This window comes from Python bivittatus, unplaced genomic scaffold, assembly GCF_059951505.1.
Source record: "Python bivittatus isolate LINGU-HERP-01145 unplaced genomic scaffold, Pbiv_v1 ctg000340_np1212, whole genome shotgun sequence".
Classification (NCBI taxonomy): Eukaryota; Metazoa; Chordata; class Lepidosauria; order Squamata; family Pythonidae; genus Python; species Python bivittatus.
This window is the reverse complement of record NW_028277056.1, coordinates 933837-961827: the sequence shown is the minus strand read 5'-3', so window position 1 is coordinate 961827 and position 27991 is coordinate 933837. Positions and strand designations below refer to the sequence as shown.

Sequence of the window (27991 nt, the reverse complement as noted above, 5' to 3'; positions counted from 1 at the left end):
CATGCATGTTTCCTTGGACCTTCAGGGCAGCAGATCAAGCAAGGCTAGGCCCACTCCTTTCCACAGTTTGAATACTACTTTTTTTTACTGGCATCTAATGGTTTAAGGACCCACAGCTTTGCACTTGCCCCTTTCACCCACATATGCTATCCTGGGCATCAGTAGTGACAATTGGTTCTCTCACTGAGCCATGGAAGGGGAGCTTGAAGCTATGAGCAGTTTGCCTGCTGCAGAAGACACCGCCAGGTCTGGCTGGGGCATAACTTGTCAGTGCCTGCTGCATATTGTGTCCCAGCCACACTAAGAATTATGGCCCTCACCCCTCCAAACACACCATTCAAGACTGGTCAGCAGTGTTCCATTAAAGATGGTCTCAGGGAGATGGAAGTCCTCCATGAGGAAGAGATGTGGATAGGCAAGGTGGCCATCTCTGTGGTGTTTTGTCATAGAGCATGCTGCGTGTCCCCCAAATGGTTGTTTAGGAGTGCCAGCACCTCACAGATGGCTTTGGTCAGTGCAGAAAGCTCCTGACACTATCGGGACTCTTTCCTCGGTGCACAGCAGTAAGCACTCCTGTGCTCATCCTCAGCATCTCCCCGGCATCCCGCCCAATATCAGCTGATCACCTTCTGCTTTCTTTATAATGCTGCTCACAAACGGCTTCATTCCAGGAACTCTTTCCTTTGGTGTTCAAGAACCACCTCTGATGCTCTGGGAATGAATGAGAGCATTTAGTTAAGCTGATGACGTGGAGAGTTGCTGGTCTTAGTTGTCTAAAGGGAAAACTCTACACGCGAGGGAACAGAGGACCCAGAACAGGGCCAGAAGATGAGAAGGTGAAAGCACAGTCCCAATGCTCTTACTGATCTGTGCAATTCTGGAGGGTGCAAAACAGGGTGGCCCCCACTCAACCCAGCCTGTGAGCCCTGCATGGCATAAGGGGGTGGCTGGGGATAACTGATTATCAGAACCAATCTTTTCTAAGTTGATCATTTGGGAAAGAGCCGTGCTCTCCTCCACTCTCCCGGGAGAGCTGCCTCTTTCAAACCTGAAACAGGCGAGCCCTTCCCCGTTCTTTACGCGGCATGGCAGTGGTGGAGGCAGGAAGGAGCCGCCAGCATCCACCTGGAATTGACCTTGCCTCCTAAGGGCCACCCATTGTGAGGCACCCCAGGTTGCACAGATTTGACACTCCCACTGGGAGCCGCCCACTTAACGCTTCATCCAGAGGGATTTCTGAAGAAAGGATAACCAGACACAAAGAGCAGGAGTATCCAAGGGCAGAGAACTGGCACTGTAGAAGGAGGCAAGTTTGCGGAGAGCTGCCTGCTGGACGGTTACCACGTAGTGCTTTGGTTGGCTCTTGCATCTCAAACTGGGGGATATCTTCACAGCACCTTTTCAAAAGCCACTGAACTGCCTTGTCATCTGGATGGGGGCAAGACCCAGACAATGTAAGAGGGAATCTTTCCACAGAGAGGGCGGGAAGGATGCATTGGGTTGAGTTTAGTTCTGCGTTTCATCACACCACCCCCACTTGTCATCTAGGTCCAGGGGATTTTTCCATGAACCAGAGTAGGCAAAGGGGTCACCCCTCTTATTGGATCAAGTTCATTTGAGGATGTTAGGTTTACACAATCTTTCTGGCTGTCAGACCACACAGGAATTTTGTGGATGTTGAAAGGCTGCACATGCTCTTAGATTGTCTCAATAAAATTGTCCTCCCTGCTTGTTCCTTTTTTCACTAAGGGGAATCTCTAATGAAAATCATTCCAGGTCTAGACATAATAGCATGTACATTAAACTAAAGTCTGCAGCAAGTCCATTGTCAGTAAGGGGCAGACCTCTCATCATTTTGCTTTAGAATGTGTCTGTGTCTGTGTCTGTGTCTGTGTCTGTGTCTGTGTCTGTGTCTGTGTCTGTGTCTGTGTCTGTGTCTGTGTCTGTGTCTGTGTGGGATTTGCTCTAGGGGACAGGGAGCAAACACTCCTGTCTTCCTTGCCAATCTTTCCATGGCAGTAGTCATGGCACAAGAAAGGTCTGCCTACACCAGGGAGTGAGGCTTTGCCAGGATCCCAACATGCCTTCCCTTCCCTTTGCTTTTCTGTTGCTCATTGCAGCACATGGAAAACATGTTGGGGCCACACATTCCCAGCCACTGTGACATCTGGAGGACCCCAGATTGGGCAAGATAGGCAGCTCAAAACCCCTGGATAGTATATGAAATGCTACATGAAGATGAAAATGACTGTGATTCTTTTGGTTCCAGTTCTTCCTGGAAAAGGCGCCTAGAGGCCACAAGAAGCATGCCATCTCTCCATCAAGGCAACCTTTCTGCTTCGATCTTTATTTTGGTTGGCTTCCCAGGTTTAGGAGAGGTTCACTGCTGGCTGGCTTTTCTGCTCTGTTTCCTGTTTGCTCTGGCTCTCCTTGGGAACAGTACTATTATTTATATCGTCAGTGTTGAGCGAAGTCTCCACCAGCCAATGTATCTCTTCCTCTGCATGCTGGCAGCTACTGACATCATGATCTCCCTATCTACGATGCCCAAGATGATGGCCATAACTGGATTCAACTCTACCAGCATCACCTTTGATGCTTGCTTGCTCCAGATGTTCTGCATCCACAGCTTATCAGGAATGGAGTCAACCATCTTGTTGGCTATGTCTTTGGACCGCTACATTGCCATCTGCTATCCACTGAGTCATTCTTCTATCCTCACTGGCCCCAGGATAGCTAAGATAGGCCTGGTGGCAGTAATCCGTGGAGCAGCCGTGATGGCATCCTTGCCAGTTTTCATTAAGAGGCTGCCCTTTTGCCAGTCAAATGTTCTCTCTCATCCTTACTGCCTGCACCAGGATGTCATGAAGCTGGCTTGTGCCAGCATTAAACTCAACGTTATCTATGGACTGGTGGTCATCATTTTTGCCATTGGACTGGATTCACTCCTCATCTCCCTTTCTTACATCTTTATCCTGAAGGCTGCCCTCAGCCTATCCCAAGAGGCACGCCTGAAGGCCCTGGGAACCTGTTTCTCCCACCTCTCTGCTGTCTTTCTTTTCTATGTTCCCTTCATTGGGTTGTCCATGGTGCACAGATTTCAGGAGACCCATGGCTCCAACAGCCATACTGTCCTGGCCAACCTACACCTTCTGGTGCCTCCAGTGTTGAACCCCCTCGTATATGGAGTGAAGACCAAGGAGATCCGATGCAGAGTCATCCGGTCATTCCACAGAATTATCCTGAGAAGGACCTTCCAGAATTCAAGATCATAATCAACTCAAGAAAATTCTGGATTTGATCTGTCTGGGTGCCATAGAACTGTTTTCCTTTGGGTGCAGCCCTTTTCCTCCTGACACCCCTTTCCCCAAGTGAAAAAGTAGGAGTGGGCAGGAAAGCAATGCCCACGCATCCCCACCTTGGTGATTCCAAAGTTGGGTCCCCCACTTTTATTCCTGAATGGCTGCAAAGAACAACTCCACTCTATTTTTCCACACATCCTCCTTGTAATGTGGGGTAATCCTATGTGGGAATGACCTTGGCAGACAATGTCAGAGTCTGCACACTCATTCCCAAAGTTCAGTAAATTCTAATTTACTCTAATGGACTCTAATTAGTTCCATTAAAGATTTCTTTATTGCGAGAAATGTACAGCATCTATAGGTTGTTGAGTCTAAGCATTGCTAAGCAAAACCCTTCCTTTTAACCCTTTCCTCCCCCTTCTACTTTCTTTTCCTGTTTGAAATTCCTCACGCCTTTCTCCTGGTCTCACGGTTGCTTGACCTTGTTGGCGCCTCTGCAGAGATAACGGTAGCACCTGGCTTGGCTCTCCCCCCCTTCTCTCCTGACTTTGATGGCAGGAACAAGCAAGTGGGCCTCCAATTAACAATTATAACATTTAACCCTGTCAACTATGCATCACAAGCTTACATTCAATTAAGCTTTGATTTCTAGCTTGCGCAGATCCTGACAGACAGGGCAAAGAAACACAACTAAGGAAATGGTCAGGTAAAAGGCAGCTGAGCCCACAGCAGGAATGTGGGTGGGACAAGAGGCTCAGAAGAGACCCTCCCTAACTTCTTGGGCTGTAAAGGAGACGGGGGAGGGTTGTACTTTCAGACTTGCAAGCTTCTGTTAATGTAGCTTTACAATAAAGTAGAATTAGCTCATCTGGTCATGTTTCCTGTCTGGTCTACTTCGTAAGGCTGACATCAATCTTGCAAGTCTACATCTCTCCTCCTGTCTCCTGCCCCAAACATTCCCCCAACCCTGCCTCTGCTTGGATATGTGTTGATTCCTCCAGGCCCCTCACCAGGACCTCAGCTCATGCTGCAACCCTGAAGATCTGGCCAGGGCTACTTTTCCATCAGAACTCACCAGAGGTACCTGCAATATGGCTATGAATAATGGTCAAAAGCTGCATCTGGAATCAAATTAGTATTAGTATCAGAGTTATCAATGTTACCAGTACCTTAAATATTACCCAATTTTGTCACTTCAAATCAATATTGTCATTCTCATAACATCACAAAACATAATGGCTGGAAGGGACCATGGAGATCACTTAGGCCAGCCCCCTGCCCACTGCAGCACCCTTGACAGGTGGTGATTGTTAGGGTTTTTCTTATTCTGGTATAGATCACAGACACAAAGACTGCATTTGGTTTTCCCACAACACATGGTTTAATTGTAGAAAATTTAATACCTATTCCTTATTTCTAAACTTGATGCTAATTCTATGCTTGTTTCTATTTTCTATTTTCCTACCTATCTTATTCCATAGACCTCCTATGTCTATGTCTATGTTCTGTGTCATTGTTCCTATTTCTGTGTTTGTAGTACTATGTCTTCCTCTCTTAACTATTTCTTAGCTCTTTAAATCTTCCTCTTTCTCCCAGGTCTTCAGCTCCTGAACCAACCTCAGTCCACTTGTGTGTGAAAAAAACCCTTTCCACTCCTCTGTAGACTTGCAAATGGGCTTTTCTCTCCCACTCCCAAAGCAATCTTTCTGGAGCTGGTGTGGAGAGCTCTGCCCCTGGGCGGCTGCAGGCAGCGGGCTTGGTTGGGTTGGCAGACTCTGGTCGGGCTCTCCTCCTCCCTGTCTCTCAGCTCTGCCTATGAGCCAGGCTGGTCGTTGGGTATATCCCACCAGTCCCAAGAAAGATTTAGCTTCCTTCCTTGTTTCTGGAGACTTGACTTCCTTCAGAGCCAATATTTTCTTTCTATCTAATTTCACCTCTCCATTCCCTGCCAGAATACCTGAAGTTCTTTATAGCCCAGATGACATTTTGTTGGACTGACTGTAAGACCAGCCTTTTGAAGACTAGTTGCCACTTTCCCCAAATGCTTTAAATGGTCTTCCCAGCTTTGGCTATAGACCATGATGTCATCTAGGAAAGCCTCATATCACTTTCCTCAACCAGGTAAGATTTGGTCCATTAACGTTTGGAAGGTGGCAGAAGCTCCATGCAGACCGAATGGCATTAGGGTGATCTGAAACGGCCCCTTGATGTTGCAAAAGCTGTCTTCTCCCTTGACTCTATCTCTAAAGGCTTCTGCCAGGACTCTTTTGTTCGGCCTAACGTTGACACATGTTTAGCTCCACCTAGATGATCTACCAAATCATCTATATGAGGCACTGGATAGCTATCAAATTTGGCTATTTTATTGATCTGCCTCACGTCAGCCCAAAATCTATCACCAGTAGGTTTAGGAGCTAATACAATAGGAGAACACCACTCACTGTATGATGGCTTTCTTATTCCCAGTTTCAACATTAATCTATTACCCCCATTAATATGTCTCTTAAATGTTCTGGTACTCTCTAGGGTCTTTGCCTAATGGGACGAGAATCTCCTGGATCTATCCATTCTCAATCAGGCCAGAAGTACCAGGCCTGTCAGTAAATTTCTGAAAAATTTCTAGAAACTCCTTTAAATATTCTTTTTGGAGTAGAGTTAACTCAGGATTCACATCCACATCACTTTTTTCTTGTCTTCCCCTGTTCTCATATTCCTGGTCTCTGTTTAAACACCCGCTGCAGAAGTCAGTCCCCCACTTCCGGTCAATGGTTGAACACCATTAAGAAACTCTTCTTGATGACTATCTGGTCATCTAATCTATAGTTGATATAGATTATTTAAACCTGCTATTTTTTTCATTCTGTTTTCTCTAATGACTCTGAACAATTCTGCCCCGTTTCCTACATGACAGCCTTTCAGATATTGAAGTCTTCTCTTCTCCAAGTTAAACATACCCAAAGCCTACATCCATTCCTCATCAATGTTTCCTTCCAGGCTCCTTAACATCATGATTGCTATACCCTGGACACCCCAGTCTGTCGGTGTCCCTTTCAAAATTCAGTGTCCAGGACTAGACACAATATTCTTGGTGCTGTCTGATCAGCACAGAATAGGGAGAATCAAAGAGGTCTCTTGATCTTGACTAGGACTGTATTCAGTATCAGGTTTATAGAATTCTAGTGTATAGAACTGAATCTCAACCTTATGAATGTGCACTTCCTTTACAAGGTTGCCTTTCGTAAGAGCTGGTGGAAGAGGTGGAGAGCTCTCTCTCGAATCTGCTTTGTTTGCACCCCATAAATGATGGGGTTCATCATTGGAGGGAAGAGCAGGTAGAAGTTGGCCAAGAGAATGTGTATGTAGGCAGGAACGTGGTGGCCAAACCTGTGTATGAGTGAGGAGAGAACCACAGGAATGTAGAAAACCAAGATGGCGCATATATGAGAGAGGCAGGTGCCAAAGGCTTTGTGCTGTTCCTCCTTCGTAGCCAGGCTCAAGACAGCACTAAGGATCTTGGCATAGGATAGAACAATAAAGCCCAAGTCAAGGCTCGCAATCAGGAGAGCTCCAAAGATCCCGTAGATATTATTGAACTGGGTGTTGGAACAGGCCAGCCTCACCACTGCCATGTGCTCGCAGTAGCAGTGGGCAATGGTCAGTGAGTGGCAATAGGACAGTCTCTGCAGCAGGAAGGGCAAAGGGAGCACCAAGGCAACTGCTCTCATCAAAGCCACCAGCCCAGCTTTGGCTACCAGCGAAAGGGTCAGGATGCTGTGGTACCTCAGAGGATGGCAAATTGCCACATAGCGGTCAAAGGACATGGCCAAGAGCACTGCAGACTCCATGATGGAAAATGTGTGGAGGAAGAACATCTGTACCAGGCAGCCGACCAACCCAATCTCTCCAGCGTTGAACCAGAAGATGCCCAGGGTTTTCGGCATGGTGGTGAGGGACAAGACCACATCAATGGAGGCCAGCATGGAGAGGAAGAAGAACATGGGCTGATGGAGACTCATGTCTGTCTTGATCACATAGAGAAGGCTGCAGTTACCCAGCAGGGAGATGACAAACATAGAGCAGAAAGGGATGGAGATCCAGTGCTGAACATGTTCCAGGCCAGGTATTCCAGTCAGGAAGAAAACCACGGGCTCCAAGGCTGTGTGATTGCGCACTGATCCATTATAAGATCCACTGAAAAGTTGTTTCATTTCAAGATGTTCTTCAGTGGGCTTTTCTCGCACAGACAGCACACACCCGATGGGGGGATGAGCTCTCAGTGAGGTTTGGGGCTTGGGAGGTTGCCTTCCCTTCTGGCATCAGAAGCAGAAATGCTGTCAGCAAAACAGAACGTTAGCCCAACATTCATCTTAACCCGCCTTCTATCTCTGACTAATCAGTATCCTTCATGAACTAGTTTCTCTAGCACCAAGCAGAAATTAGACGTAAGAATTTAGGATTTCAAGCACCCCGTTCTGTCACCCGTTCAGGCAGCAAAGTACTTTCCACCAAACTCCAGGATTTTTGGAAACAAACAAGAAAAATAACGAATTCTCAAACAAAAGAACACTGCAGCCTTCTTTGGACCTGGACCTTTTTTTCTTTTCTTTTCTGACCTGGCTATCTGGGCAGTAAGTCACATTGCATGTTTGAAGAAATCATCAATAAATAACTGCCTTGCCTAACTTCTTCAAACACTCTCAGACCATCAGTTTTCCAATTTTGCAATCCTTGTTCCATCAGGATAATCCTGAAGCAAATTCGTTAAAGAACAAGAACAACAACAACATTCTGGTATTCTGCTTCCTTCTGGAATTAGTAAATTTTATGTGGTTGACTACACTGGAAGGTATTTGATCTCTTTTCCTGAATAGGCTCATAATGTTACTGCAGTTTTTGCTGACTGGTTAACCTCTTCTTTTCCTGCTTTTCAAAAAATCTGTTAGTCTCTAATGATTGCAGGAGTGAACAGTTCAAACCCTCTTGATATACACAGACAGATAATTTCGTTTTCTTTCATCACTCTGTATCACTTGAAATTCCTGTTGTTTTCCCATGGAGCGAAGAAAAAGTAACTCTACAGAAGATGCCTTCCATATGAAAGAGAGGGAGAGAGAAATACACTTAGCTTGCATTTAAAGTCAAACTTAAATTTTCCATATTCAAACCAAGTCAGAAACTGAAAATCTCTGTCTTATATGATGGGGTTCACCAATCAAAATAACCACCCTTCTTAGAAATGTGTGTGTGTGTGTGTACGTGTGTGTGTGTGCCTTTGAGTCACTCTTGACTCCTGGCGAGTGCCTGGACAAGTCCCTGCAATTTTCCTGGCAAGGTTTTTTGGAAGTGGTTTGCCCCGGCCTTCTTCCTGGGGCTGAGGAAGAGGGACTGGCCCAACGTCACCCAGTTGGCTTCCATGCCGAAGGGATGACTAGAACTCACCGTCTCCCAGTTCCTAGCTGGTGTCTTCACCGCCACACCAAACGGGTCCCAATTCTTAGAGAAACATCAATAGGACTGAGTTCTAGTCAAGCTAGTTGGTAAATTCCTGTTGCAACCAATGGATCAACATTTGGTTGATCTGAAAAAAAAATAGACCATGCCCCGTGGGAAGAACACTAGTAATAAAATACATACATACATACATACATACATACATACATTATTATTAAGGATTTTGATTCTAATATTAAAATCTAATACAAACTAAACTTAAAGACAAGAGAATAGAAAGGGGTAAAAAGTGCAAAAAAAAAAAAAAGAGAGGGAAAAGGGAAAAGTAAGACTATAACAAAGAGGAAAGAAATATATAAAGAAGGGACTTCCAACCTTCATCACAACAAGTATAAACAAATTTAGTGACTCTTCACCCCCTTTAAGTCACAAACAATTATCTCTTCATCCCAGATCCCATCTCTTATCTATAAACAAATCCATAAAAGGTCATCTTTTCAGTCCTGGTGGCAGCAGAAAGTCCATAAAGGGTTGCCAGAAGTAACAACATCTTGTTTTAACCTGGATCAAATAAACCAACTTTACATTCCTTCTTTTTACTTCTAACAGTCTTAATCTTTAGTTCATTCAAATATTGCTGTAGGATTTGATTTCTCTTCATTTCTTCTTTGTCCCATTGCACAGAGTGCTTCAAGGCTTTAACAAGCCTCTTTTGTAAATCCAATAGGAAAAAAATTATCCAGGTCACTCTCTTGGTCTGTCATTTGTATTTCCCTTTTAAATTTTAAAACCTTAGCCAGTTTCTTTTGGAGATCCAGTGAAATGTCCTTTTCTAAGTCATCCTCTGGGCTTGTCGGTTGTAAATCCACTTTTGATACCCTCTGTGTCTTGTCAGATGAAAGTTGTTGTATATCTGTCATTTCTTTAATAACATCTTTTGGACATAGTTTATCCACCGAAACAGACATCATTACTGACATTGTTGATATCGTGGCTACTATTTACTCCATCCTTCAAAAACCTGCTTTAGTATATTTATCGTTAGAACATTTTGCAACCTTTTAAAGGTTTGTAAACCTTTCCTCCGCCTAAAAACGTTAGTTCCCTCTAGTGTCCAGTTTTTGAAATCATGAAATTGCTTATCTTTCCTATGTCTTGTAACAACCAAAACAGAATCTATTTCCTATGAGAAGCTGTTTGTTCTTTATAATTAATTCCAAAATTAATGTATTGGCCATCACAACTATGCAATATAAATTTAAAATTTAAAAAGGGGGGAAATTAAAAAGTGCCTGGAGAATTATATAAGAAACAAAGCATATTGGTCAAAATTCTTCTGCCTTACCCTCTTGTCATTAAGGACTAATTCAAAGGAACAGGGCATAGATATTAGCAATCCATTGCCCAAATTGGGACCAGAGTTCCTGGCCATCTACCCTAATTCTTCCCTGCCTGCCTTCCCTGCCTGCTCCTCCCACAAAGAATCTACATTGTGATGTCTTGCTAAATCCCAAATCCTGGCCATGTTGCTAAAAAGAAGGTAAATGACTTTGATAATCAACAGGGATTCCCAAGAAGGTGAATTTCAGCCCCAAAGGTAGAAACGTAGGATAAGCCCAGACAATATACGTGAATGTTCCACTTCCCAAATTACTGTACATCCTCCACAGCAAGGCCATTATAACCAATCCTCATTAAACATTCTGGGGATGCCCAATGCATATAAAACAATATATACTCTTTTGTTAACTGCATTTTAAGATCAAAAGATAATGCTGGGCCAGGGATGGGTTCGATAGTTTTGGGGATCACTCTCTTTTCCTCTTTCTGGAAGAGGGGGACATTTGGCCCCCTCTAGTACCTCCTTAGTTCTCCAGGACTCCTGGAAGCTCCCAACAGCTCTTCAGCCAGTTCCTTCAGTATCCTGCAGGAAGGAATGTCGTCCGCAGGGCCTGGGGACTTGAAGGCATTCAGATAGCTAGAAGATCCTTTATCGCATCTTTTCTGATCTGCACTCTTTTTTTTTTCAGTATCCCATCAGCTCACCCTGCCACATAGGGATCATGATTCTTTAAGGAACTTGGGCGGGGGGGGGGAGAAGAAAAAGAATAAAGAAAGAAAGAAAGAAAGAAAGAAAGAAAGAAAGAAAGAAAGAAAGAAAGAAAGAAAGAAAGAAAGAACTCACTGTATCACTTCACCCTGCCCATATATCCAAGACAAGCAGCCCAGACAACATGTATTAAGATGGATGCACAGGGACTTATAAGGGAATTACAACTGATTGAAAAGAGCCTCTGGTTAGAGTTCTTGGAAGAGGCTGAGTCAGGCTAGAGCCGTGGGAACTCCTTAGACCTTAGCTAAGGAAACCCCAAAGAAGAGATGGTCCTCTCTGGTCCAGGAAAAGCTCCTGCAACATCCACAAGGCAAGTGTTTTTATGTGACTTAGGGAGGCACTGGCTGCTTACACCAGAGGAAATTGCCCTGGGAGCTGCTCAAGGCAATGTTCTTCATCCATGTCGTCTGTAAAGAATTCCCGGGAGCCCAATAATGATCAGGCTTCTGCCCAGCAGACTGGATAGGAAACCTTTAAGCAGGCCCACAGAATCCAACCACTTCTGATAAGCAAATGTACTGCAGGAAAGCTAAGAAGCTATTAGGAAAGGGTTCCAGTAACTGCTGTGTGTCAAATGCAAGCACTGTCCATAATGGAGTTTATGTTCACTCCAATGTTCACCAGACCGTCACATGTGGACAAGTGCCTGGGAATGAGCTGAATTCTGAGTTTGGTCTTCACTGGTGTTTCACGTCACCATCACATGAGGAAGAAAAGGTTGACTGATTTTAAATAGGGATAGCATATTTGGGCTACAAAATCCAGGCAACCGCTGACAGCAAAGAGATGCAGAAGACTCTAATGGTCATCTGGATCCTTTAGCCCAGATCTAACTGGTCCATTTTGAGCATGTGTTAAGTACAGTATTGCATCAAATGCATTTCATACCTGCCAAGAAAGGGCCAGGCCTTCCTAAAGATGGGGACTATTGGAGGTTGACCAAGAGCTGTTACCATTGTTACGATTACAGGAAGGCTTTTTTCAGGAGGAAACTTGCTCTTTTAAGGTGAGCGTGAAGGTCCTTCTTATAAAAATTCAGTCACCCCTCCCTGGATTCAGGTAGGCGTTAATAGCCTCAGAGGGCCAGGGCTGCACCAAAGAGCTTGCTTGTACAAGCCGCACAGTTAAAGAGCAGGAATGTTTCTGAAGGTGCCCCTAAATGCCCGATGAAGAGGCCCTGGTACTTTTCCAGCTTCTCATACTCCTTCCTGATGTTGAGGTCACTTGACACTGCTACATCTATCGCTACTGCTGTCTTCTGGTCCTTGTCTACTACCACAATGTCTGGTTCATTGGGCAGTACCTGCCTGTCTGTCTGGATTTGGAAGTCCCACAGGACCTTAGCCCTGTTATTCTCCATGATCTTCTGTGGAATCTCCCATCTGGACTTGGGGGGTACAGCCCATACACTGTGCAGATGTTCCTGTACACAATGCCAGCTACTTGGTTGTGCTGTTCAGTATATGCTGTTCCTGCCTGCATCTCACCCTGCCACTATGTGTTGGGCTGTCTCTGAGGCCTCTCTGCACAGTCTGCACCTTGGCTCCTGTCTAGTGTGGTAGACCCCTGCTTCTATGGATCTGGTGCTTGGTGCCTGTTCTTGTGCTGCTATGATCAGTGCCTCAGGGCTGTCTTTTAATCCAGCCCTTTCCAGCCACTGGTAGGATTTCCCAATGTCAGTCACCTCACCTCACCTCACCTCACCTCACCTCACCTCACCTCACCTCACCTCACCTCACCTCACCTCAGTGTGTGTGTGTGTGTGTGTGTGTGTGTGTGTGTATGACAGTTGTACACAAAACTCCATATATTTCTCCAGGCCCCCACTAGGGACTCAGCTCATACTGCAACCCTGAAGATCTGGCCTGGGCTACTTTTCCATCAGAACACACCAGAGGGACCTGAAATATAGGTTTACGACTATTTCTGGCTTATTTAATCTAGAAATGTCTACGTTCTGTGTCCATGTTCCTATCTCTGTGTTTGTAGCACTATGTTTTCCTCTCTTAACTATTACTTAGCTCTTTAAATCTTCCCCTTTCTCCCAGGACTTCAGCTCCTTCAGCTCAGTCCACTTGCGTGTGAAAAAAATCCTTTCTACTCCTCTGTAGACTTGCGAATGGGCTTTTCTCTCCCACCCACCCACCCACCCCACAGCACTCACCATCCTCTCTTTCTGGAGCTGGCATGGGGAGCTCTGCCCCTGGGCAGCTGCAGGCAGCGGGCTTGGTTGGGTTGGCAGACTCTGGTCGGGCTCTCCTCCTCCTTGTCTCTCAGCTCTGCCTATGAGCCAGGCTGGTCGTTGGGTATATCCCACCAGTCCCAAGAAAGATTTAGCTTCCTTCCTTGTTTCTGGAGACTTGACTTCCTTCAGAGCCAATATTTTCTTTCTATCTAATTTCACCTCTCCATTCCCTGCCAGAATACCTGAAGTTCTTTATAGCCCTTTATATATGACATTTTGTTGGACTGACTGTAAGACCAGCCTTTTGAAGACTGGTTGCCACTTTTCCCAAATGCTTTAAATGGTCTTCCTAGCTTTGGCTATAGACCATGATGTCATCTAGGAAAGCCTCATACCACTTTCCTCAACCAGGTAAGATTTGGTCCATTAACGTTTGGAAGGTGGCAGAAGCTCCATGCAGACCGAATGGCATTAGGGTGATCTGAAATGACCCCTTTATGTTGCAAAAGCTGTCTTCTCCCTTGACTCTATCTCTAAAGGCATTTGCCAGGACTCTTTTGTGAGAACTAACACTGACACGTGTTTAGCTCCACCTAGATGATCAACCAAATCACCTGTATGAGGCACTGGGTAGCTATCAGATTTGGCTATTTCATTGATCTGCCTCACGTCAGCACAAAATCGTATATCACCAGTAGGTTTAGGAGCTAATACAATAGGAGAACACCACTCACTGTATGACGACTCTATGAATGCTCCTTGCCATATATCCCTGCATTTTGTTTAAAGAAACAGAACTGTTGAAATGTCAGTCTCTGCACCAAATGTTAACTCCAATTGAGAAATTTTTATTTTTGATGCCACTATAGAGTTGCTGGAAGGCCATGTGAGATACTGAGCAAAGCCTAAGCATTTTCCCAGGAGGAGGAAGACAGAATCCCGACCTACATAATCCAGCAGATTTATTGCCCATCGTTCCTTAAGTAGCCTCCTTCGGTTTTCTCACCAGGTATTCCAAACCCATTACCTGGAACAGGCAAACGCACAACACACGATCGCTGACCTGCAGGAAAGCCATGGGTGAGAAGAAGACAGAACCTCAGGATGGCAGACGGATACAAGGCCTGTTTGTACATGGCTGGAGATTTCAGAGGGAAGGAATTGGACAGGAAATATTGTAGAAGACCGAGACCACCTACACGTGATGGAGTCCGAACTGGCAGTGGCTGGCCAGGAATGGGATTGTGGGGTTATGGTAAACAGCGGATGAAAATCTTTGCTCTTCTGAAATAACGAAGTGTTATAAAAGCCATCTCTCTCTCTCCCTCCCTCCCTCCCTCCCTCCCTCCCTCCCTCCCTCTTGTATTTGGGTGGCCAAAAACATTCATGGCAAACCTATGATAAAAGACAGCATGGTGCATTTTCCTCAAAAGAAGGTCTTGATGCGCTACCTCTGTGGATGCAGCCCAAAACGGCACTGGCTCTTTTGGCAGCCGTGGCACACGGCTGGCTCATGCTTGTTCTGTGGTCCACCAAAACTCCCAGGTCCTTCCTGCAAGGACGGCTGTTAAGCCAGGTGCCACCCGCCTAGGTGCAGAGACTTGCATTTCTCATCCCTGAACCACATTTTGTTCGAAATTCAAGCCTACCAAGATCCTTTTGAAATCGGAGCCTATCTTTAGGAGTGTTCGGGTGGCAGCGCAGTGTCCTCCCGCCAGGTTTTGTTGGCACCTACCCCTGAATGGGAGGGGTACATAAAGGACCAGCTCCTCATGGGGGCCCAGTCCAAAGGCTTTGCCAAGGAAAAGGCGGGGGCAGGAGGGAAGCGCCCCCCATTCCATGCTAAAGGTTAATAGACGTATTTGATGGTTCAGGATCTAATTGAATGGACCTTTTTTTGGTTAAAGCGCTTTATAAATACTTCTAAATAACTCCAAGGGTGTTGGAGATCTGAACTCAGCAGGAGCCCTAGTTAGGGGATGTGCTGCTGAACATAAGCAGAGCGCTGAAAGAATCTCGAGTTATTTATCTGTTATTGGTTTTTCATTTATTTTGCATGGCTTACCCCCGTCACAAACAGCTTTGAGCTGCATAAATCTCAGCTTCTGTAAAATAATAATCACAATAATAGTAACTTATTAAATTTAAGTGCTAGAGACTCTGGGCAGTTTACAAATGATTTAAAACATGAAACAAAACAACAAGAAGCCAAAAAAAGGGTAGAGGAGGCAGGATAAATGGGAATTAATAAATACATAAATAACAAACTGGGTGGAAAGAAAAGAGAACAACCGAAGCTAACAGGAGGCTCCATCATCCCCACCAAAGGCCTGGGCAAAGAGCCAGGTTCTGAGGGCCCTTCGAAACACCAGCAGGGTGGGGGCCATTTGGATCCTGGAGGGAACCTCATTCCAGAGGGCAGGGGCCACTACAGAGAAGACACAGTTCTGGGCTCCTGATAGGTGGCCTTGTTTAATTGACGGAACCCAGAGTGCGCCAACCCTGCGGGATTGAATCGGCCGGGCAGAGGTTATGGGACGGAGGCGGTCCCTCAAGTGCCCAGGCCCTATGCCATGTAGGGCTTTATAGGTGACAACCAGCACCTTGCATCCCACCCAGAAGCAAACTGGCAACCAGAGCACTCGCAAAGGCAGAGGTGTTACGTGGGCATACCGAGGCATGCCCATCACTCCCTGCACCACGGCATTCTGGGCCAGCTGAAGCTTCCAAGTGGTCTTCAAGGGCAGCCCCTTGTAGAGCGCATTGCAGTAGTCAAGCTGTGAGGTGACCAGGGCATAAGTGACCGTCTGAAGGCCTCCGATCTAGGAAAGTGTACAGTTGGTGCACTAGATGAAGATGGGCAAAAGCCTTCCCGGCCATAGCTGCCACCTGCTATGGAGGTGGAGTAGGAGCTGTGAGTCCAGGAGGACCCCCAAACTGCACACCATCCTTGAGTGGGGAAGTGCAACCCCTTCCAAGCTCAGAGTTCCAACAGAAGAGACTCTCCGTAGCTCAGGGTGGAACTGTGGAGTCCTTGGGGCTCTCTGAGCTTGGCTGTTTCATTGCAGACATGTCATTACCCAACGAGGGAACATCATGAGTGCTAGTGAGGGTGGGGTTTGCTCCCTGTTTAACAAAAATCAAATGCCTCCCATGCCCAGAGAATACAGGGTCACAGCTTTAAAGCCCCCAGTTAAGTAGCAGTTCATCCCATTAAAAAGGAAAAAAGGGTTCCCGACATAATTGCCTGGGGTGCAGGGCGCGGGATTTCCCAGCCATCAGTGAACGCTAGCAGACCTAGATGTACCTGAAGTAAAACCTAGATTTCTATCAAGAAATAGACAGACAAAGAGCCATTTAAGCCGCAGACAGCCATTTGAGTAACCCCAGGCCCAGCAAGCAACAGCCCGAGGGACTGTGTGGAGACCCTTCCCCCTCCCGTTCTCTTTCCTCCGGTCTCCCATTGGCCCTGGGGCCAGGATCAGAGGGGAAAGAGACGCGGCACCTCCATAAATAAGCACCAAAACAAGCCCCAGTAGAGGAGACCGTATTCCTTCCCTTCGGCCAGTTGTAATGGCGGCGAGAGTGAGGACTGTAGTTCTCATCGCTCCTGCAAGGGAGAGGAGATGGAGGCTGCCTGCCAAATGCTCTTCCTTATGAACCTGAAGATGTGGACTAAGAAATATCCAGTTTTGTCTGTTGCACATAGACATGAATCTCAACCTTATGAACGTGAACTTCCTTTACAAGGTTGCCTTTCGTAAGAGTTGCTGGTGGAAGAGGTGGAGAGCTCTCTCCCGAATCTGCTTTGTTTGCACCCCATAAATAATGGGGTTCATCGTTGGAGGGAACAGCAGGTAGAAATTGGCCAGCAGAATGTGTATGTAGGCAGGAACGTCGTGGCCAAACCTGTGTATGACTGATGAGAGAACCACAGGAGTGTAGGTAACCAAGATGGCGCATACATGAGAGAGGCAGGTGCCAAAGGCTTTGTGCTGTTCCTCCTTCGTAGCCAGGCTCAAGACAGTTCTGACAATCTTGGCATAGGATAGCACAATAAAGCCCAAGTCAAGGCCCACAATCAGGAGAGCTACAAAGATCCCGTAGATATTATTGAACCGGGTGTTGGAACAGGCCAGCCTCACCACTGCCATGTGCTCGCAGTAGCAGTGGGCAACGGTCAGTGAGTGGCAATAGGACAGTCTCTGCAGCAGGAGGGGCAAGGGGAGCACCAGAGCAACTGCTCTCATCAAAGCCACCAGCCCAGCTTTGGCTACCAGCGAATGGGTCAGGATGCTGTGGTACCTCAGAGGGTGGCAAATTGCCACATAGCGGTCAAAAGACATGGCCAAGAGCACTGCAGACTCCATGATGGAAAATGTGTGGAGGAAGAACATCTGTACCAGGCAACCAACCAACCCAATCTCTCCAGCGTTGAACCAGAAGATGCCCAGGGTTTTCGGCATGGTGGTGAGGGACAAGACCACATCAATGGAGGCCAGCATGGAGAGGAAGAAGAACATGGGCTGATGGAGACTCATGTCTGTCTTGATCACATAGAGAAGGCTGCAGTTACCCAGCAGGGAGATGACAAACATAGAGCAGAAAGGGATGGAGATCCAGTGCTGAACATGTTCCAGGCCAGGTATTCCAGTCAGGAAGAAAACCACGGGCTCCAAGGCTGTGTGATTGCACACTGATCCATTATAAGATCCACTGAAAAGTTGTTTCATTTCAAGATGTTCTTCAGTGGGCTTTTCTCGCACAGACAGCACACACCCGATGGGGGGACGAGCTCTCAGTGAGGTTTGGGGCTTGGGAGGTCACCTTCCCTTCTGGCATCAGAAGCAGAAATGCTGTCAGCAAAACAGAACGTTAGCCCAACATTCATCTTAACCCATCTTCTATCTCTGACTAATTAGTATCCTTCATGAACTAGTTTCTCTAGCACCAAGCAGAAATTAGAGGTAAGAATTTAGGATTTCAAGCACCCCGTTCTGTCACCCAGGCAGGCAGCAAAGTACTTTCCACAAAACTCCAGGACTCTTGGAAACAAACAAGCAAAAATCATGAATTCTTAAACAAAAGAACACTGCCACCTTCTTTGGACCTGGACCTTTTTTTCTTTTCTTTTCTGGCTATTTGGCCAGTAAGTCACATTGCATGTTTGAAGAAATCATCAATAAATAACTACCTTGCCTAACTTCTTCAAACACTCTCAGACCATCAGTTTTCCAATTTTGCAATCCTTGTTCCATCAGGATACTTACTTCCTGAAACAAATTCCTTAAATAATTATAATAAAAACTGTGCAGCCAACTATAACAATAATAATACCCCAGTGAGGCACTGCCTTGACATGGTTGTGGGGCTTGCATGCTCTGAGGAGGATGAGAGTGATGCCAGAAGTTCAACCATTCTGGAGAAGTCTTGTCAGCCAAAAAGTGTCTCTCCCATAAACAATATGGTGAGACATAATTTACAGAAACACATAACAGATCAGCAAGGATCGCGCTAGGTATCCTAGTTCCTGAAGGTCTGCAGCTGCAGGACTACTGGAAGAAAAGATGTCCACCCATTGTAAATATACAAAGACTGAAAACAAAGAAATAATGATCTGCTATTACAAATCAAGTCCGAAGAGAGCAGAATATCTGAAGAGAATGCACCACTTCTGGAAAGAACAACATCCAGAATCAGAAATAACAGAACAGAGGCTAGCAGATCAATGATGATTTATAACACGAAATAAAGTATTCACTGAAGTAGAATTGGAAGAACTGCAAAGGTCTACCCAGGGCAAAGAAATTGAAGCCTTGCCAGAAGGAGCTCAGACTGTAGAGCCTTCTCCTCAGAAAAAACAAAGCCCTCTAAGTAAAAAACAAGAGGAATTGAAACAAAGAATAACTGAGCATCTAGAACAGCACAAAAAGAACAGAATAAGGTTGCCTGCATCGAAGGTTGCCACAAAAAACAGCTCGCGCAAGTATTAAACGATGCCAGTACTGTAATGTCAAATATAAGCAAGAAACCAACCAACCACTATACAGCATGGCTGCAGTTATAACTGAATGCCTTGGATGCAGAATCAACAAACAAGGAAAAAGCCAAACAGTGCACCACCAAAACGGAAGATCAGGTTGGAAAATAAGATCAGCATGCTAAGATCAGATGCAAACAGGCTAGAATAGATGAACGAAAAGAAGCTGAAGAACAAGAAGAGCAAAGACTACCTGATCAAGAAACAAGGAACATCAAGGAAGCACTGGAAATAATAAAGCAGCAAATAACAGCCACAGCCAAAAAGATCAGCAGATAAGAAGCTTCAATTGACAAAGAAGAAACAGTGCAGTTCTGGGCACATCTATGGGACAACCCAAAGAAATTCAACAAGAATGCAGCTTGGATAAAAGGGGGTAGATAAGAATAAAAAAGAAGCTGAAATGAACGGACTTGTAATAACAGCAGAAATGGTGGAGAAAAGGGCAAGGAAGATCAAGAACTGGGCAGCACCAGGTGAAGATGAACTGCATGGTTTTTGGTTGAAACATCTGACTGCTCTGCACCCACTCATTGCCAAGCAGTTTAACAAGACACTGCAAGGAGGTGAAACCGAAGATTGGTTAACACCTGGCAAAGCCTATCTGATAATGAAAGATCCAGCAAAAGGGGCAGCACCAGGCAACTACAGGCCAATTACCTGCTTACCAACAACTTTCAAATTGCCAACTGGTGTGGTAGCTGATGCAGTCCAACAGCACCTAGTTGAAAACAAGCTCTTTCCATCGGAGCAGAAAGGAAACCGCCCAAAGAGCAGAGGGACAAAAGATCAGCTCCTAACTGACAAGAGGATTTTGGAAAACTGTAAGAGAAGGAAGACCAACTTGAATGTAGCTTGGACTGATTACAAGAAGGCATTCGACTCCCTGCCACATGACTGGGTAATCAAGTGCCTAGAAATAGCAGGAGTCAGTAGAAACATCAGAAGCTTTGTGCAAAGATCAGTGGCACAATAGAAGACCCAGTTGCTGGTCAATGGTGATAGACTGGGAGAAGTTAATATCAAGAGAGGAATCTTTCAAGGAGACTCACTATCACCACTACTGTTTGCCATTGCAATGGTTCCTCTGTCAAAAATACTGAACAAGTCTGGCCATGGCTGTCAAACATCAAAGACATCTGTCAGGTTATCCCACCTCCTTTACATGGACCATCTGAAGCTGTATGAAGAAACACCATCTGAAATGGAATTGCTGCTCAACACTGTCCAGATATACAGCCAAGATATTGCATGGAGTTTGGACTGGACAAATGTGCCACCCTTACCATCAACAGGGGGAAAATAGTGAAAACTGAAGGACTCAAGATGCCCCATGGAAATAACATCAAGAATCTGGATGAGGAAGATCACTACAAACACCTGGGCATCCTTCAGGCTGACAACATCAAGCACACTGAAGTCAAGAAGAAGGTTAGTAGTGAATATATCATGAGAGTGAAGAAGATCTTAAAGTCGAAAGTCAGTGGAGGAAATACCATCAAGGCCATTAACACCTGGGCAATTCCAGGCATTAGATACGCAGCTGGAATAGTGGACTGGACTCAAGCAGAACTAGAAGCCCTGGGTAGGAAGACCAAAAAAAGAATGACAACGAATCATGGCCTTCATCCACACAGCGACGTTGACAGGCTCTACTTACCAAGGAGCATAGGTGGGCATGGAACCTTGCAAGTACACCAGGCAGTTGAAGAAGAAACAAGGGCATTGGAAGAATATCTGAAGGACAGTGAAAAAGATGCACTGAAGCTAGTACACCACGAAGGCTTACTGGATACCAAAGAGACCAAACTGGCCTATGAGAAAGACCAAATGAAGCATAGAAGAGACATGGCAAGGCAAAGGATTACATGGCCAGTACACAGGAAAAAAAACTAGCAGGCAAAGCAGATCACAACAAGACCTGGCGATGGCTAAGAGCAGGAGAGTTGAAGAAAGAGGCCGAGGGTCTCATTCTGGCTGCACAAGACCAAGCCTTAAGGACAGATGCATTCAAAGCCAGAATTGAGAAGGCAGCAACAGGCAGCGAATGCCACCTCTGCAGAGAAGCTGAGGAAACAGTGGGCCACCTGGTCGCTGCTGCAGAGGATCGCACAGACTGACTACAAGCAACGGCTTGACAAAGTAGCAACAGTGGTGCGCTGGCGTATCTGCAAGCAGGAACTGGTGGGACCACAACACAGACCAAGTCATAGAGAAGGAAGAAGCTCAAGCGCTCTGGGACTCTGGAAGTCAGACAGACAAGCACCTCCACACAACGCCCCAGACTTAACAATTGTGGATGAGAAAGACACAAAAGTCCCGATAGTGGACACTGCAGTACCTGGAGACGGCAGAAGAGAAGAGAACGAACTGGAGAAAATCACAAGATACAAAGACCTGCAAGTGGAAGTAGAACGACTGTGGCAAAAGAAGGCAAAGATAGCCCCAGTAGTTATAGGCGCCTTGGGTGCAGTCCCAAAACATCTGGAGCACCCCTTGAACACCTTCTGCAAACCCTCTTGATATACACAGAGAGATCATTTAGTGTGTCACTTGAAATTACTGCCGTTTTCCATGGAGCCAAGAAAATGCAACTCTGCATAAGATGCCTTCCATATGAAGGAGAGGGAGAGAGAGATACTTTTAGCGTTTAAATTCACACTTAAATGTTCCATATTCAGACCAAGACACAGACTGAAACTCAGCTGCATTCTGAAAGTCACATGCCTCTGAATTATATGATGGGGTTCACCAATCAAAATAACCATCCTTCTCAGAAGTGGCTGTGTGTGTGTGGGTGCATGCGTGTGTGCCTTCGAGTCAGTTTTGACTCCTAGTGGGTGCCCAGACAAGTCCCCCCAGTTTTCTTGGCATGGTTCTTCAGAAGTGCCGTTGCCTTCTTCTTCTGGTGCATAGGTAGGTGCATGATGAACTGAGTGGCAGATCACAAAAGATTTGCTCTTGGAATGAAACGGGTGGGTTGGAAAGGGGGCTCCCAGACTCCCCATTTTTGGCCACCCTAGACTCACCCGGCTCTCCTCCTCCAGTGTCAAACCAGGATAGGAATGGGACAAGCCAAAGGGTTGGACTAGAAGACCTCCAAGGTCCCTTCCAACTCTGTCATTCTATGAACAACTGTCTCTTCTACTGTGCCAGAAGTCTCAAACTCCCCCCGCCGCCACCCCCAAAGCATGAAATATATTTACAAAATGCAGCCCTCCCAGGTCACCTACCTGCAGAGCAGGCTCAACTGCTTTCCTTAACTGGACCCACACTGAAACTGGAAGGACTGCGCCACTCGCAGGCTCACGGCTGAGGCAGAAGAGGGCTCGGCCGCAGGACACCGGCGCTGATGCCCGCTCAAGAGCTGGAGACGGCTGCCGAGACACGCCCGGTTTATACAGGAGGAGGCAGCTCCCTTTTTCTCCACGGGACTCAATCAGACTCCAGCATAGGGCGGAGACACCGTCTCCCGCCAGAGGGGAACCCCATTTGCTCGCCTGGAGCTCTCAGGGGAATCCAGGACCTACAGCAGGTCTCACTCCAGTATTCAGGAAGCTTTTAAAAATGTGGCTTCTCAGGTGAGGAAGACAAATGGAGTCCGTGGAGTTCTCTGAGCTTAGCTGTTTTCTTGCAAACGTTTCGTTACCCGCCTGGGTAACATCTTCAGTGCTAGAGTGGGATGGGGTTTGCTCTCTGTTTACATAGAGGGCATGTGGGGCTGGGGGTTTCGTTTTGTTTTGCTTTTCCTCTGGTAGTTCCTTGATTAGGGTATAGTTTTCTGCTTGATTGTTTGTCTGGTGATAACCTTGGAGTTAATCTCTGCTTATCTGGGTGATGACTGCTGGAGAGGAGATGTTCTGGTCCTTTGTTTTCCTTTCTGTTGTCTCTTTTGAATAGTGTGTAGATGTTGTTTATCTCTGCTGTTTATATAGCAAACATATAAGCTTGTTATATTTGTAACATACAAATAAAACAAGCTTATAGAGCAATAAATAAAACTGCTATGTGGACTAAAGTTTTCAGTCATGGACAGGAAGCCGGAAAATAGATGGACAAAGTAAAGTGCTGATAGAAGGAGTGTGACAGGAACAATGGAATAGGGAAGTATGGTAAAATTAGCACCAAGGACGTTATGATTCAGTTGCAAATCCTGGGAGTCATGTCTGTGGTCTGCGGTTTTTGAGGATAAAAAGGATTGCAAAAAGGGGGTTGGGGCCACTCGGCCAAGCTGTCTTACCTGACCGCTTGCTCATGCTGGTCCTCATTGCAATGTGAATCTAAGTCAGTACCTTGTATGCTATTGGTTGAATTTTACTTGCTTATTGAACTAACATTTAATAAAGCTTTTAGAACTGGTGTATACGAGGTAACAATGGCACAGATGTGAGCACTGCAGGTGCCAAACGCCTTGCTCCGTTGTTCCGGAGAGGAAAGGCCCACCACCGCCTTCAAGATCATGGCGTAAGACGTGGTAATGCAGAGGATATCAAAGCCCCCAATCAGCAGGGCGACTGTCAGGCCATAGATGGCATCCACACGGATATTGCTGCAGGCCAGCTTTACCACTGCCATGTGGTCGCAGTAGGTGTGAGCAATGGCTCTGCTGCCCCAATATTTCATGTTCCTGACTAGGAAAGGAAAGGGGAGGATGAGAACCGCTCCTCTGAGGAAGGTAAAGAGCCCCACCTTGAGGATGATGGGGTTGGTTAAGATCGTAGCGTATCTCAGTGGATAACAGATAGCGACAAAGCGGTCCAAGGCCATGAGCATGAGGACTCCGGATTCCATCCCGGTGAAGGTGTGGACCACGTACATCTGGACCAGGCAGGAGCTGAAGCTGATCTCCTCCAGGTTTAGCCAAAAAATGCAGAATGCTTTTGGCATCGTAGAGGTGCCCATGATTATGTCCGTGACAGACAACATGCAGAGGAAGTAGTACATGGGCCTGTGAAGGACCTCCTCAGCCCAGATGATGTAGAGAAGTCCACAGTTCCCCACCATGCCAATGAGGTACATAGAGAAAAATGGGAAGGAGATCCAGAGATGAGCGCGCTCCAGGCCTGGGACCCCTTTCAAGAGAAACTGCACGAGGCCGTAGTCAGTTTCATTCATGATGCCCATCATGGGAAGAGAAAGGTACGGGAGCCACCCTAGAATGTAAAGAGTCTGGGAACAGAAACACAGGAAGAAATCCGCCAAACCAATGTCAGGCTTCATTCCAAACACCTGAATGGAATAAGATCCCTTCTAAACTATTTTTATCACTTTCACAAACATATTAATTACTGCAAGATGTGTGCTTCACTGACCACCATGAGGCACCGTGTTACCAGTCTCGTCTTTATTGGGAGTCATCCGATGTGGGCAGCCTGACGTTATTCTATGGGGTTCAAACCTTCCACTGAGAATAAACTCACAGACCTTTCCAGTTGGGTGACTGTGGACAGTGCGGTAGTTCTGGGAGCCATCCAGCTCCTGGCATTTGGTAGTCTGCAGGAAAGGGTCTATGGGGGCGATCCGAAGGGTCTGCACAGTCCAACTTCCAAAGCTTTCAGAGCACAGAGACACAGAGAGAGGTCCACGTCCGATGATTCTCAGTAAGGGTATGAGACGTGTATATGGATATACACTGTGTAAAACGAAGGAGGCTTCCACCCCCTCCTCCAAAATCCCGTGCATGCAGGCCTGGCATAATCTAACATCTGTGCTCGGAGAGCTTAAGGGGAGGTGGACTATACAGACTATTCTGCTAACCTTTACAATTTGTAGAACCCCTTTATCGATCTGTTTCTTCTTTTAGTATGCCTGAACTTCTGTCCTATCCGATGGACACTTTTACGCATCTCGCTTGAGGACGCATAAACGAAAGCAAACACAGCATAGCTCTGTATTTACTTTACCATCTCTTCCTGGGGCCGTGCACCGGCAAACGCCAAATAGCAAAATTATGGCAAAGCCAACCAAAGCGATCTCCCTGAAAAATACTATTGTAGAGCATAAGAGCCACGAAGGAGGAAATGGTGCAAAAGGTTGCATTTTTGCGCACCCCAAATGGGACTCACTGACCCAAGAGCCAGGGGGGCAGGGGTGTCTGAGCAAAGGTCCAGACGTGCCCCAGAACTGGCCGGAGCGCTCAACATGTCTGCAGCAAACAGGCTGAAGGATCGAAGCAGAACGCTACATCCCCTAAAGACGTTCTCACGAAGTACCTTTGCACTGTCAGCTACAGGAGATCCTTCGTGTATCCAGACCAGATTTGCATGCAACCTTTGGAGAACAAAACTGCAGGAGGCAACTCTTGGCAGGATCTGGTCACACTTCAGAACTCAGCTGATGCTGAGGATGTGTTGTCACACATCACACAGAGATTCCTCTTTTGCAGCACCTTTCACCTCAGGGGCAGGTGGCACTGCTTGAAGGAGCAAATGCCTTGGAGAAACTGATGCCTAGGAGCTCAGAAGACACCTGCTCATGATCAGCCAAATCCCTGCCAGCCAGTCCGTGTCCTTCTCTGAAAAACGGGTTTATAGACCTTCAAGATACAGAGTCCCTTTGGGATTCTCCTGGAATCAGCTACCTGTGAGGCTGTAGAGAACATTCAGAGGCTGAAGCCGGACAGGAGGAGGCTTCTCATGGGAGTTTCCCAGTCACCCTGCCCTCCCCGGTGCTCCGAGGCTGAACTGACCCCTGGTCTCTAAGTCTTCACTCATCCTGGGAAATAGGAATTGGCTAACTCTCCCAACACTTTGGAATGGGTCTCCCACATCCAAGCCGTCCATTTCTCCGTTCTCACTGACTGCAACCGGCAGTCTTCTCTCTCCCCATCCCAAAGTCAACTGCTCCTTCTGTCAGTGCTCCTTCTCTAGTATCCCATCATCTGTTCTGCCCCTTCAGCCATCCTACATGAACTGTAGGCACCACAGGCCGGAAGACAATCAACGCGTGCATCTTCCCTCAAAGCCCTATCCCCTTTACTCCATGGACTCAACCGTTCATGGGGTAGGCGTTGTTAACGCGTTTCCTCAGAACGGAGCCATGCAGTGCGCTCTTATGAGCCACTTAAACAATGCTCCTATCGCATTCATTCCGCAATAGCTGAGTGGCTGAAATAGCAACGCATTCTGCTTGACTTGAAGAGCAAACTGTGCTCCTTGGTCTCCTTCTTCAGGCCAAGGGAGGCATGACATCACTGTCCAGGGACGTAAAAGGGCGCCACAGAGGAGATGGCCAGGAACCGCAATGCAATCTACCCAGAAACTACAACCGCCCAGAACGTGGTGGCGAGTGTGTTCTGGGTGTGCCACGTTTTGTTCATGTTCCACCAGTGCTACATGAGCTCCGCTGGCTTCCGGGTTCTTTCTGGGAGCACTTCAAGGGCTGGTTATCAGCGTTAAAGCCCCAAATGGCATGGGGGCAGGTCACTTGCAGAACTGCCTCTCCCGATGGTATCTGCCCGTCCCAGCAGGTCAGATAGGGTGGGCACGCTCCAGTCCCTTCCCTTAAATGTTGACCTCTAGTGGCACCTACTGTAGGAAGTCTGCCTTTGTGAGGAAAACACATCTTTGGGTGAAGGAAGGAAGCTGTCAGAGGCCTCAGATGAATGGGATCGCCCTCGTAACATTGAAATATCAAGGAACGTGCAGGCTGGCTGTAAAGAATTTGTCCAGCCGGGGTGAACTGGGGTGATTGTAGAAAGCCTCATCTCAAAGCCTGATCGCAAACATCCCATTGCACAAGGCGTCTGTCTCGCAGTCCTTCCTGGCATTTGGTACCTTGGACTAACCTCTTCCTTCCTCTTAGTAAGGCTGTTGTTTCCCTTGAAGGCAGCAGGTAAGAAGAGGGGCAGATCCACGAGCCATCCCCCTCGAAGGAGGATGAGATAAGAAGGGGGCAGAAGCTAACTTGGGGCCTATTGCTTACTGATGGGTGTCTGCATCATCGCATGATTATGTACGCACATGCATCCTTTTCCCTTCCCCCAAATAAAGATCAAGGTATCCATCTTGCCTGCAGGGGAGAGTCTCCCACGAACCCTTGGTGGGTCCCCTCCAGTGCGCGCCGCAGGGAAGCCTTGATTATTTTGCACTTCGAGTCCTGCGTTTTGATTCCACGCCTTCTCTGCCTGCCCTGCCCTGCCCTGCCCTGCCCTGCCCTGCCCTGCCCTGCCCTGCCCTGCCCTGCCCTGCCCTGGGGCACACCCTCCCCCCAGGATCCAGCTGGGCACCCGAAATCTCAGACTCAAGACTTCGTGGCTGTGTTCCTGCAACCCCTTTAACTAGGCCCAGCGGCTACACCCACCGCCTGCTTAGTGTGGCAGATGCTGACCTTGGCGATTGGGTTGCCTTCTGCCAGCCAGGCCCATTTGGTTAGTTCAAGGCATTGTGAACCCCCAGTAAATGGGTGCATTTGGTAGCTAGGCGTGACGTGTTGCGGAAACGCCTGCAGAGGCCTCAGACGGCCTCGCAAGATGCCATGTTGACTCACTCCAGGTTGACAGCCCTTCTTCTGGCTGAGGAAGGTAGAGCTTCCTGGGCGAGAGCTACCTGGAGCAAACAGGCCGCTCCAGAGTAGAGCAACAACTGGAGAGAAGAAGGTTGCTGGCTCTGCGCTTGCAGCTTGAATATCAGCTCCTCCTTTCTGCTTGGGAGCGATCGGGATACCTCTCCGCAGGTTTTTAGAGCTTGCGTCAAACTGGCTGAACGATTCTGTGCCATCAAGTCGCTGTCGACTCTTAAGCGACCAGATAGATGGATAGACAGGCAGATTAGGACATTATTATAATAAGCACTACAAATACGCAGCACTAACATCTGCTAAAATCCCCCAAATGGTTTCAGGAAATAGCCTGAAGGAACCCCTATTTCAATTTCTCAAGGAGGTTTCCAACACGCCCATTG

The 27991-nt window shown here is 46.9% G+C and overlaps 4 protein-coding genes across 4 annotated transcripts; 1 reads left to right on the top strand and 3 right to left on the bottom strand.

Annotated features, from left to right (window-relative positions):
- Window positions 1-2303: 2303 nt before the first annotated feature.
- Window positions 2304-6482, top strand: LOC103060679 (olfactory receptor 51E1-like). The gene is made up of 2 exons (XM_088140874.1): window positions 2304-3223; window positions 6449-6482. Exons 1-2 carry the CDS (start codon window positions 2307-2309, stop codon window positions 6480-6482), a joined length of 951 nt encoding a protein of 316 aa, XP_087997000.1. The 5' UTR covers window positions 2304-2306.
- A 41-nt stretch (window positions 6483-6523) lies between these two features.
- LOC103057328 (olfactory receptor 52K1-like) lies at window positions 6524-7510 on the bottom strand. Its single transcript, XM_007445319.4, has one exon. It carries the CDS (start codon window positions 7508-7510, stop codon window positions 6524-6526), a length of 987 nt encoding a protein of 328 aa, XP_007445381.4.
- An 8992-nt stretch (window positions 7511-16502) lies between these two features.
- On the bottom strand, window positions 16503-17784 carry LOC148216021 (olfactory receptor 52K1-like). Its single transcript, XM_088140873.1, has one exon. The coding sequence runs from the start codon at window positions 17782-17784 to the stop codon at window positions 16795-16797; it is 990 nt and encodes a 329-aa protein (XP_087996999.1). The 3' UTR covers window positions 16503-16794.
- A 5621-nt stretch (window positions 17785-23405) lies between these two features.
- Window positions 23406-24215, bottom strand: LOC148216020 (olfactory receptor 52N4-like). Its single transcript, XM_088140872.1, has one exon. It carries the CDS (start codon window positions 24213-24215, stop codon window positions 23406-23408), a length of 810 nt encoding a protein of 269 aa, XP_087996998.1.
- Window positions 24216-27991: the final 3776 nt, after the last annotated feature.

Coding starts and splice junctions, on each gene's coding strand:
- LOC148216020 (XM_088140872.1), bottom strand. CDS start 24,215: ATGGGCATCATGAATGAAACTGACTACGGCCTCGTGCAGTTTCTCTTG.
- LOC103060679 (XM_088140874.1), top strand. CDS start 2,307: ATGCCATCTCTCCATCAAGGCAACCTTTCTGCTTCGATCTTTATTTTG. Junction 3,224..6,448: donor ATCCGATGCAGAGTCATCCG/GTCATTCCACAG, acceptor GATCTTGACTAG/GACTGTATTCAGTATCAGGT.
- LOC148216021 (XM_088140873.1), bottom strand. CDS start 17,784: ATGAAACAACTTTTCAGTGGATCTTATAATGGATCAGTGTGCAATCAC.
- LOC103057328 (XM_007445319.4), bottom strand. CDS start 7,510: ATGAAACAACTTTTCAGTGGATCTTATAATGGATCAGTGCGCAATCAC.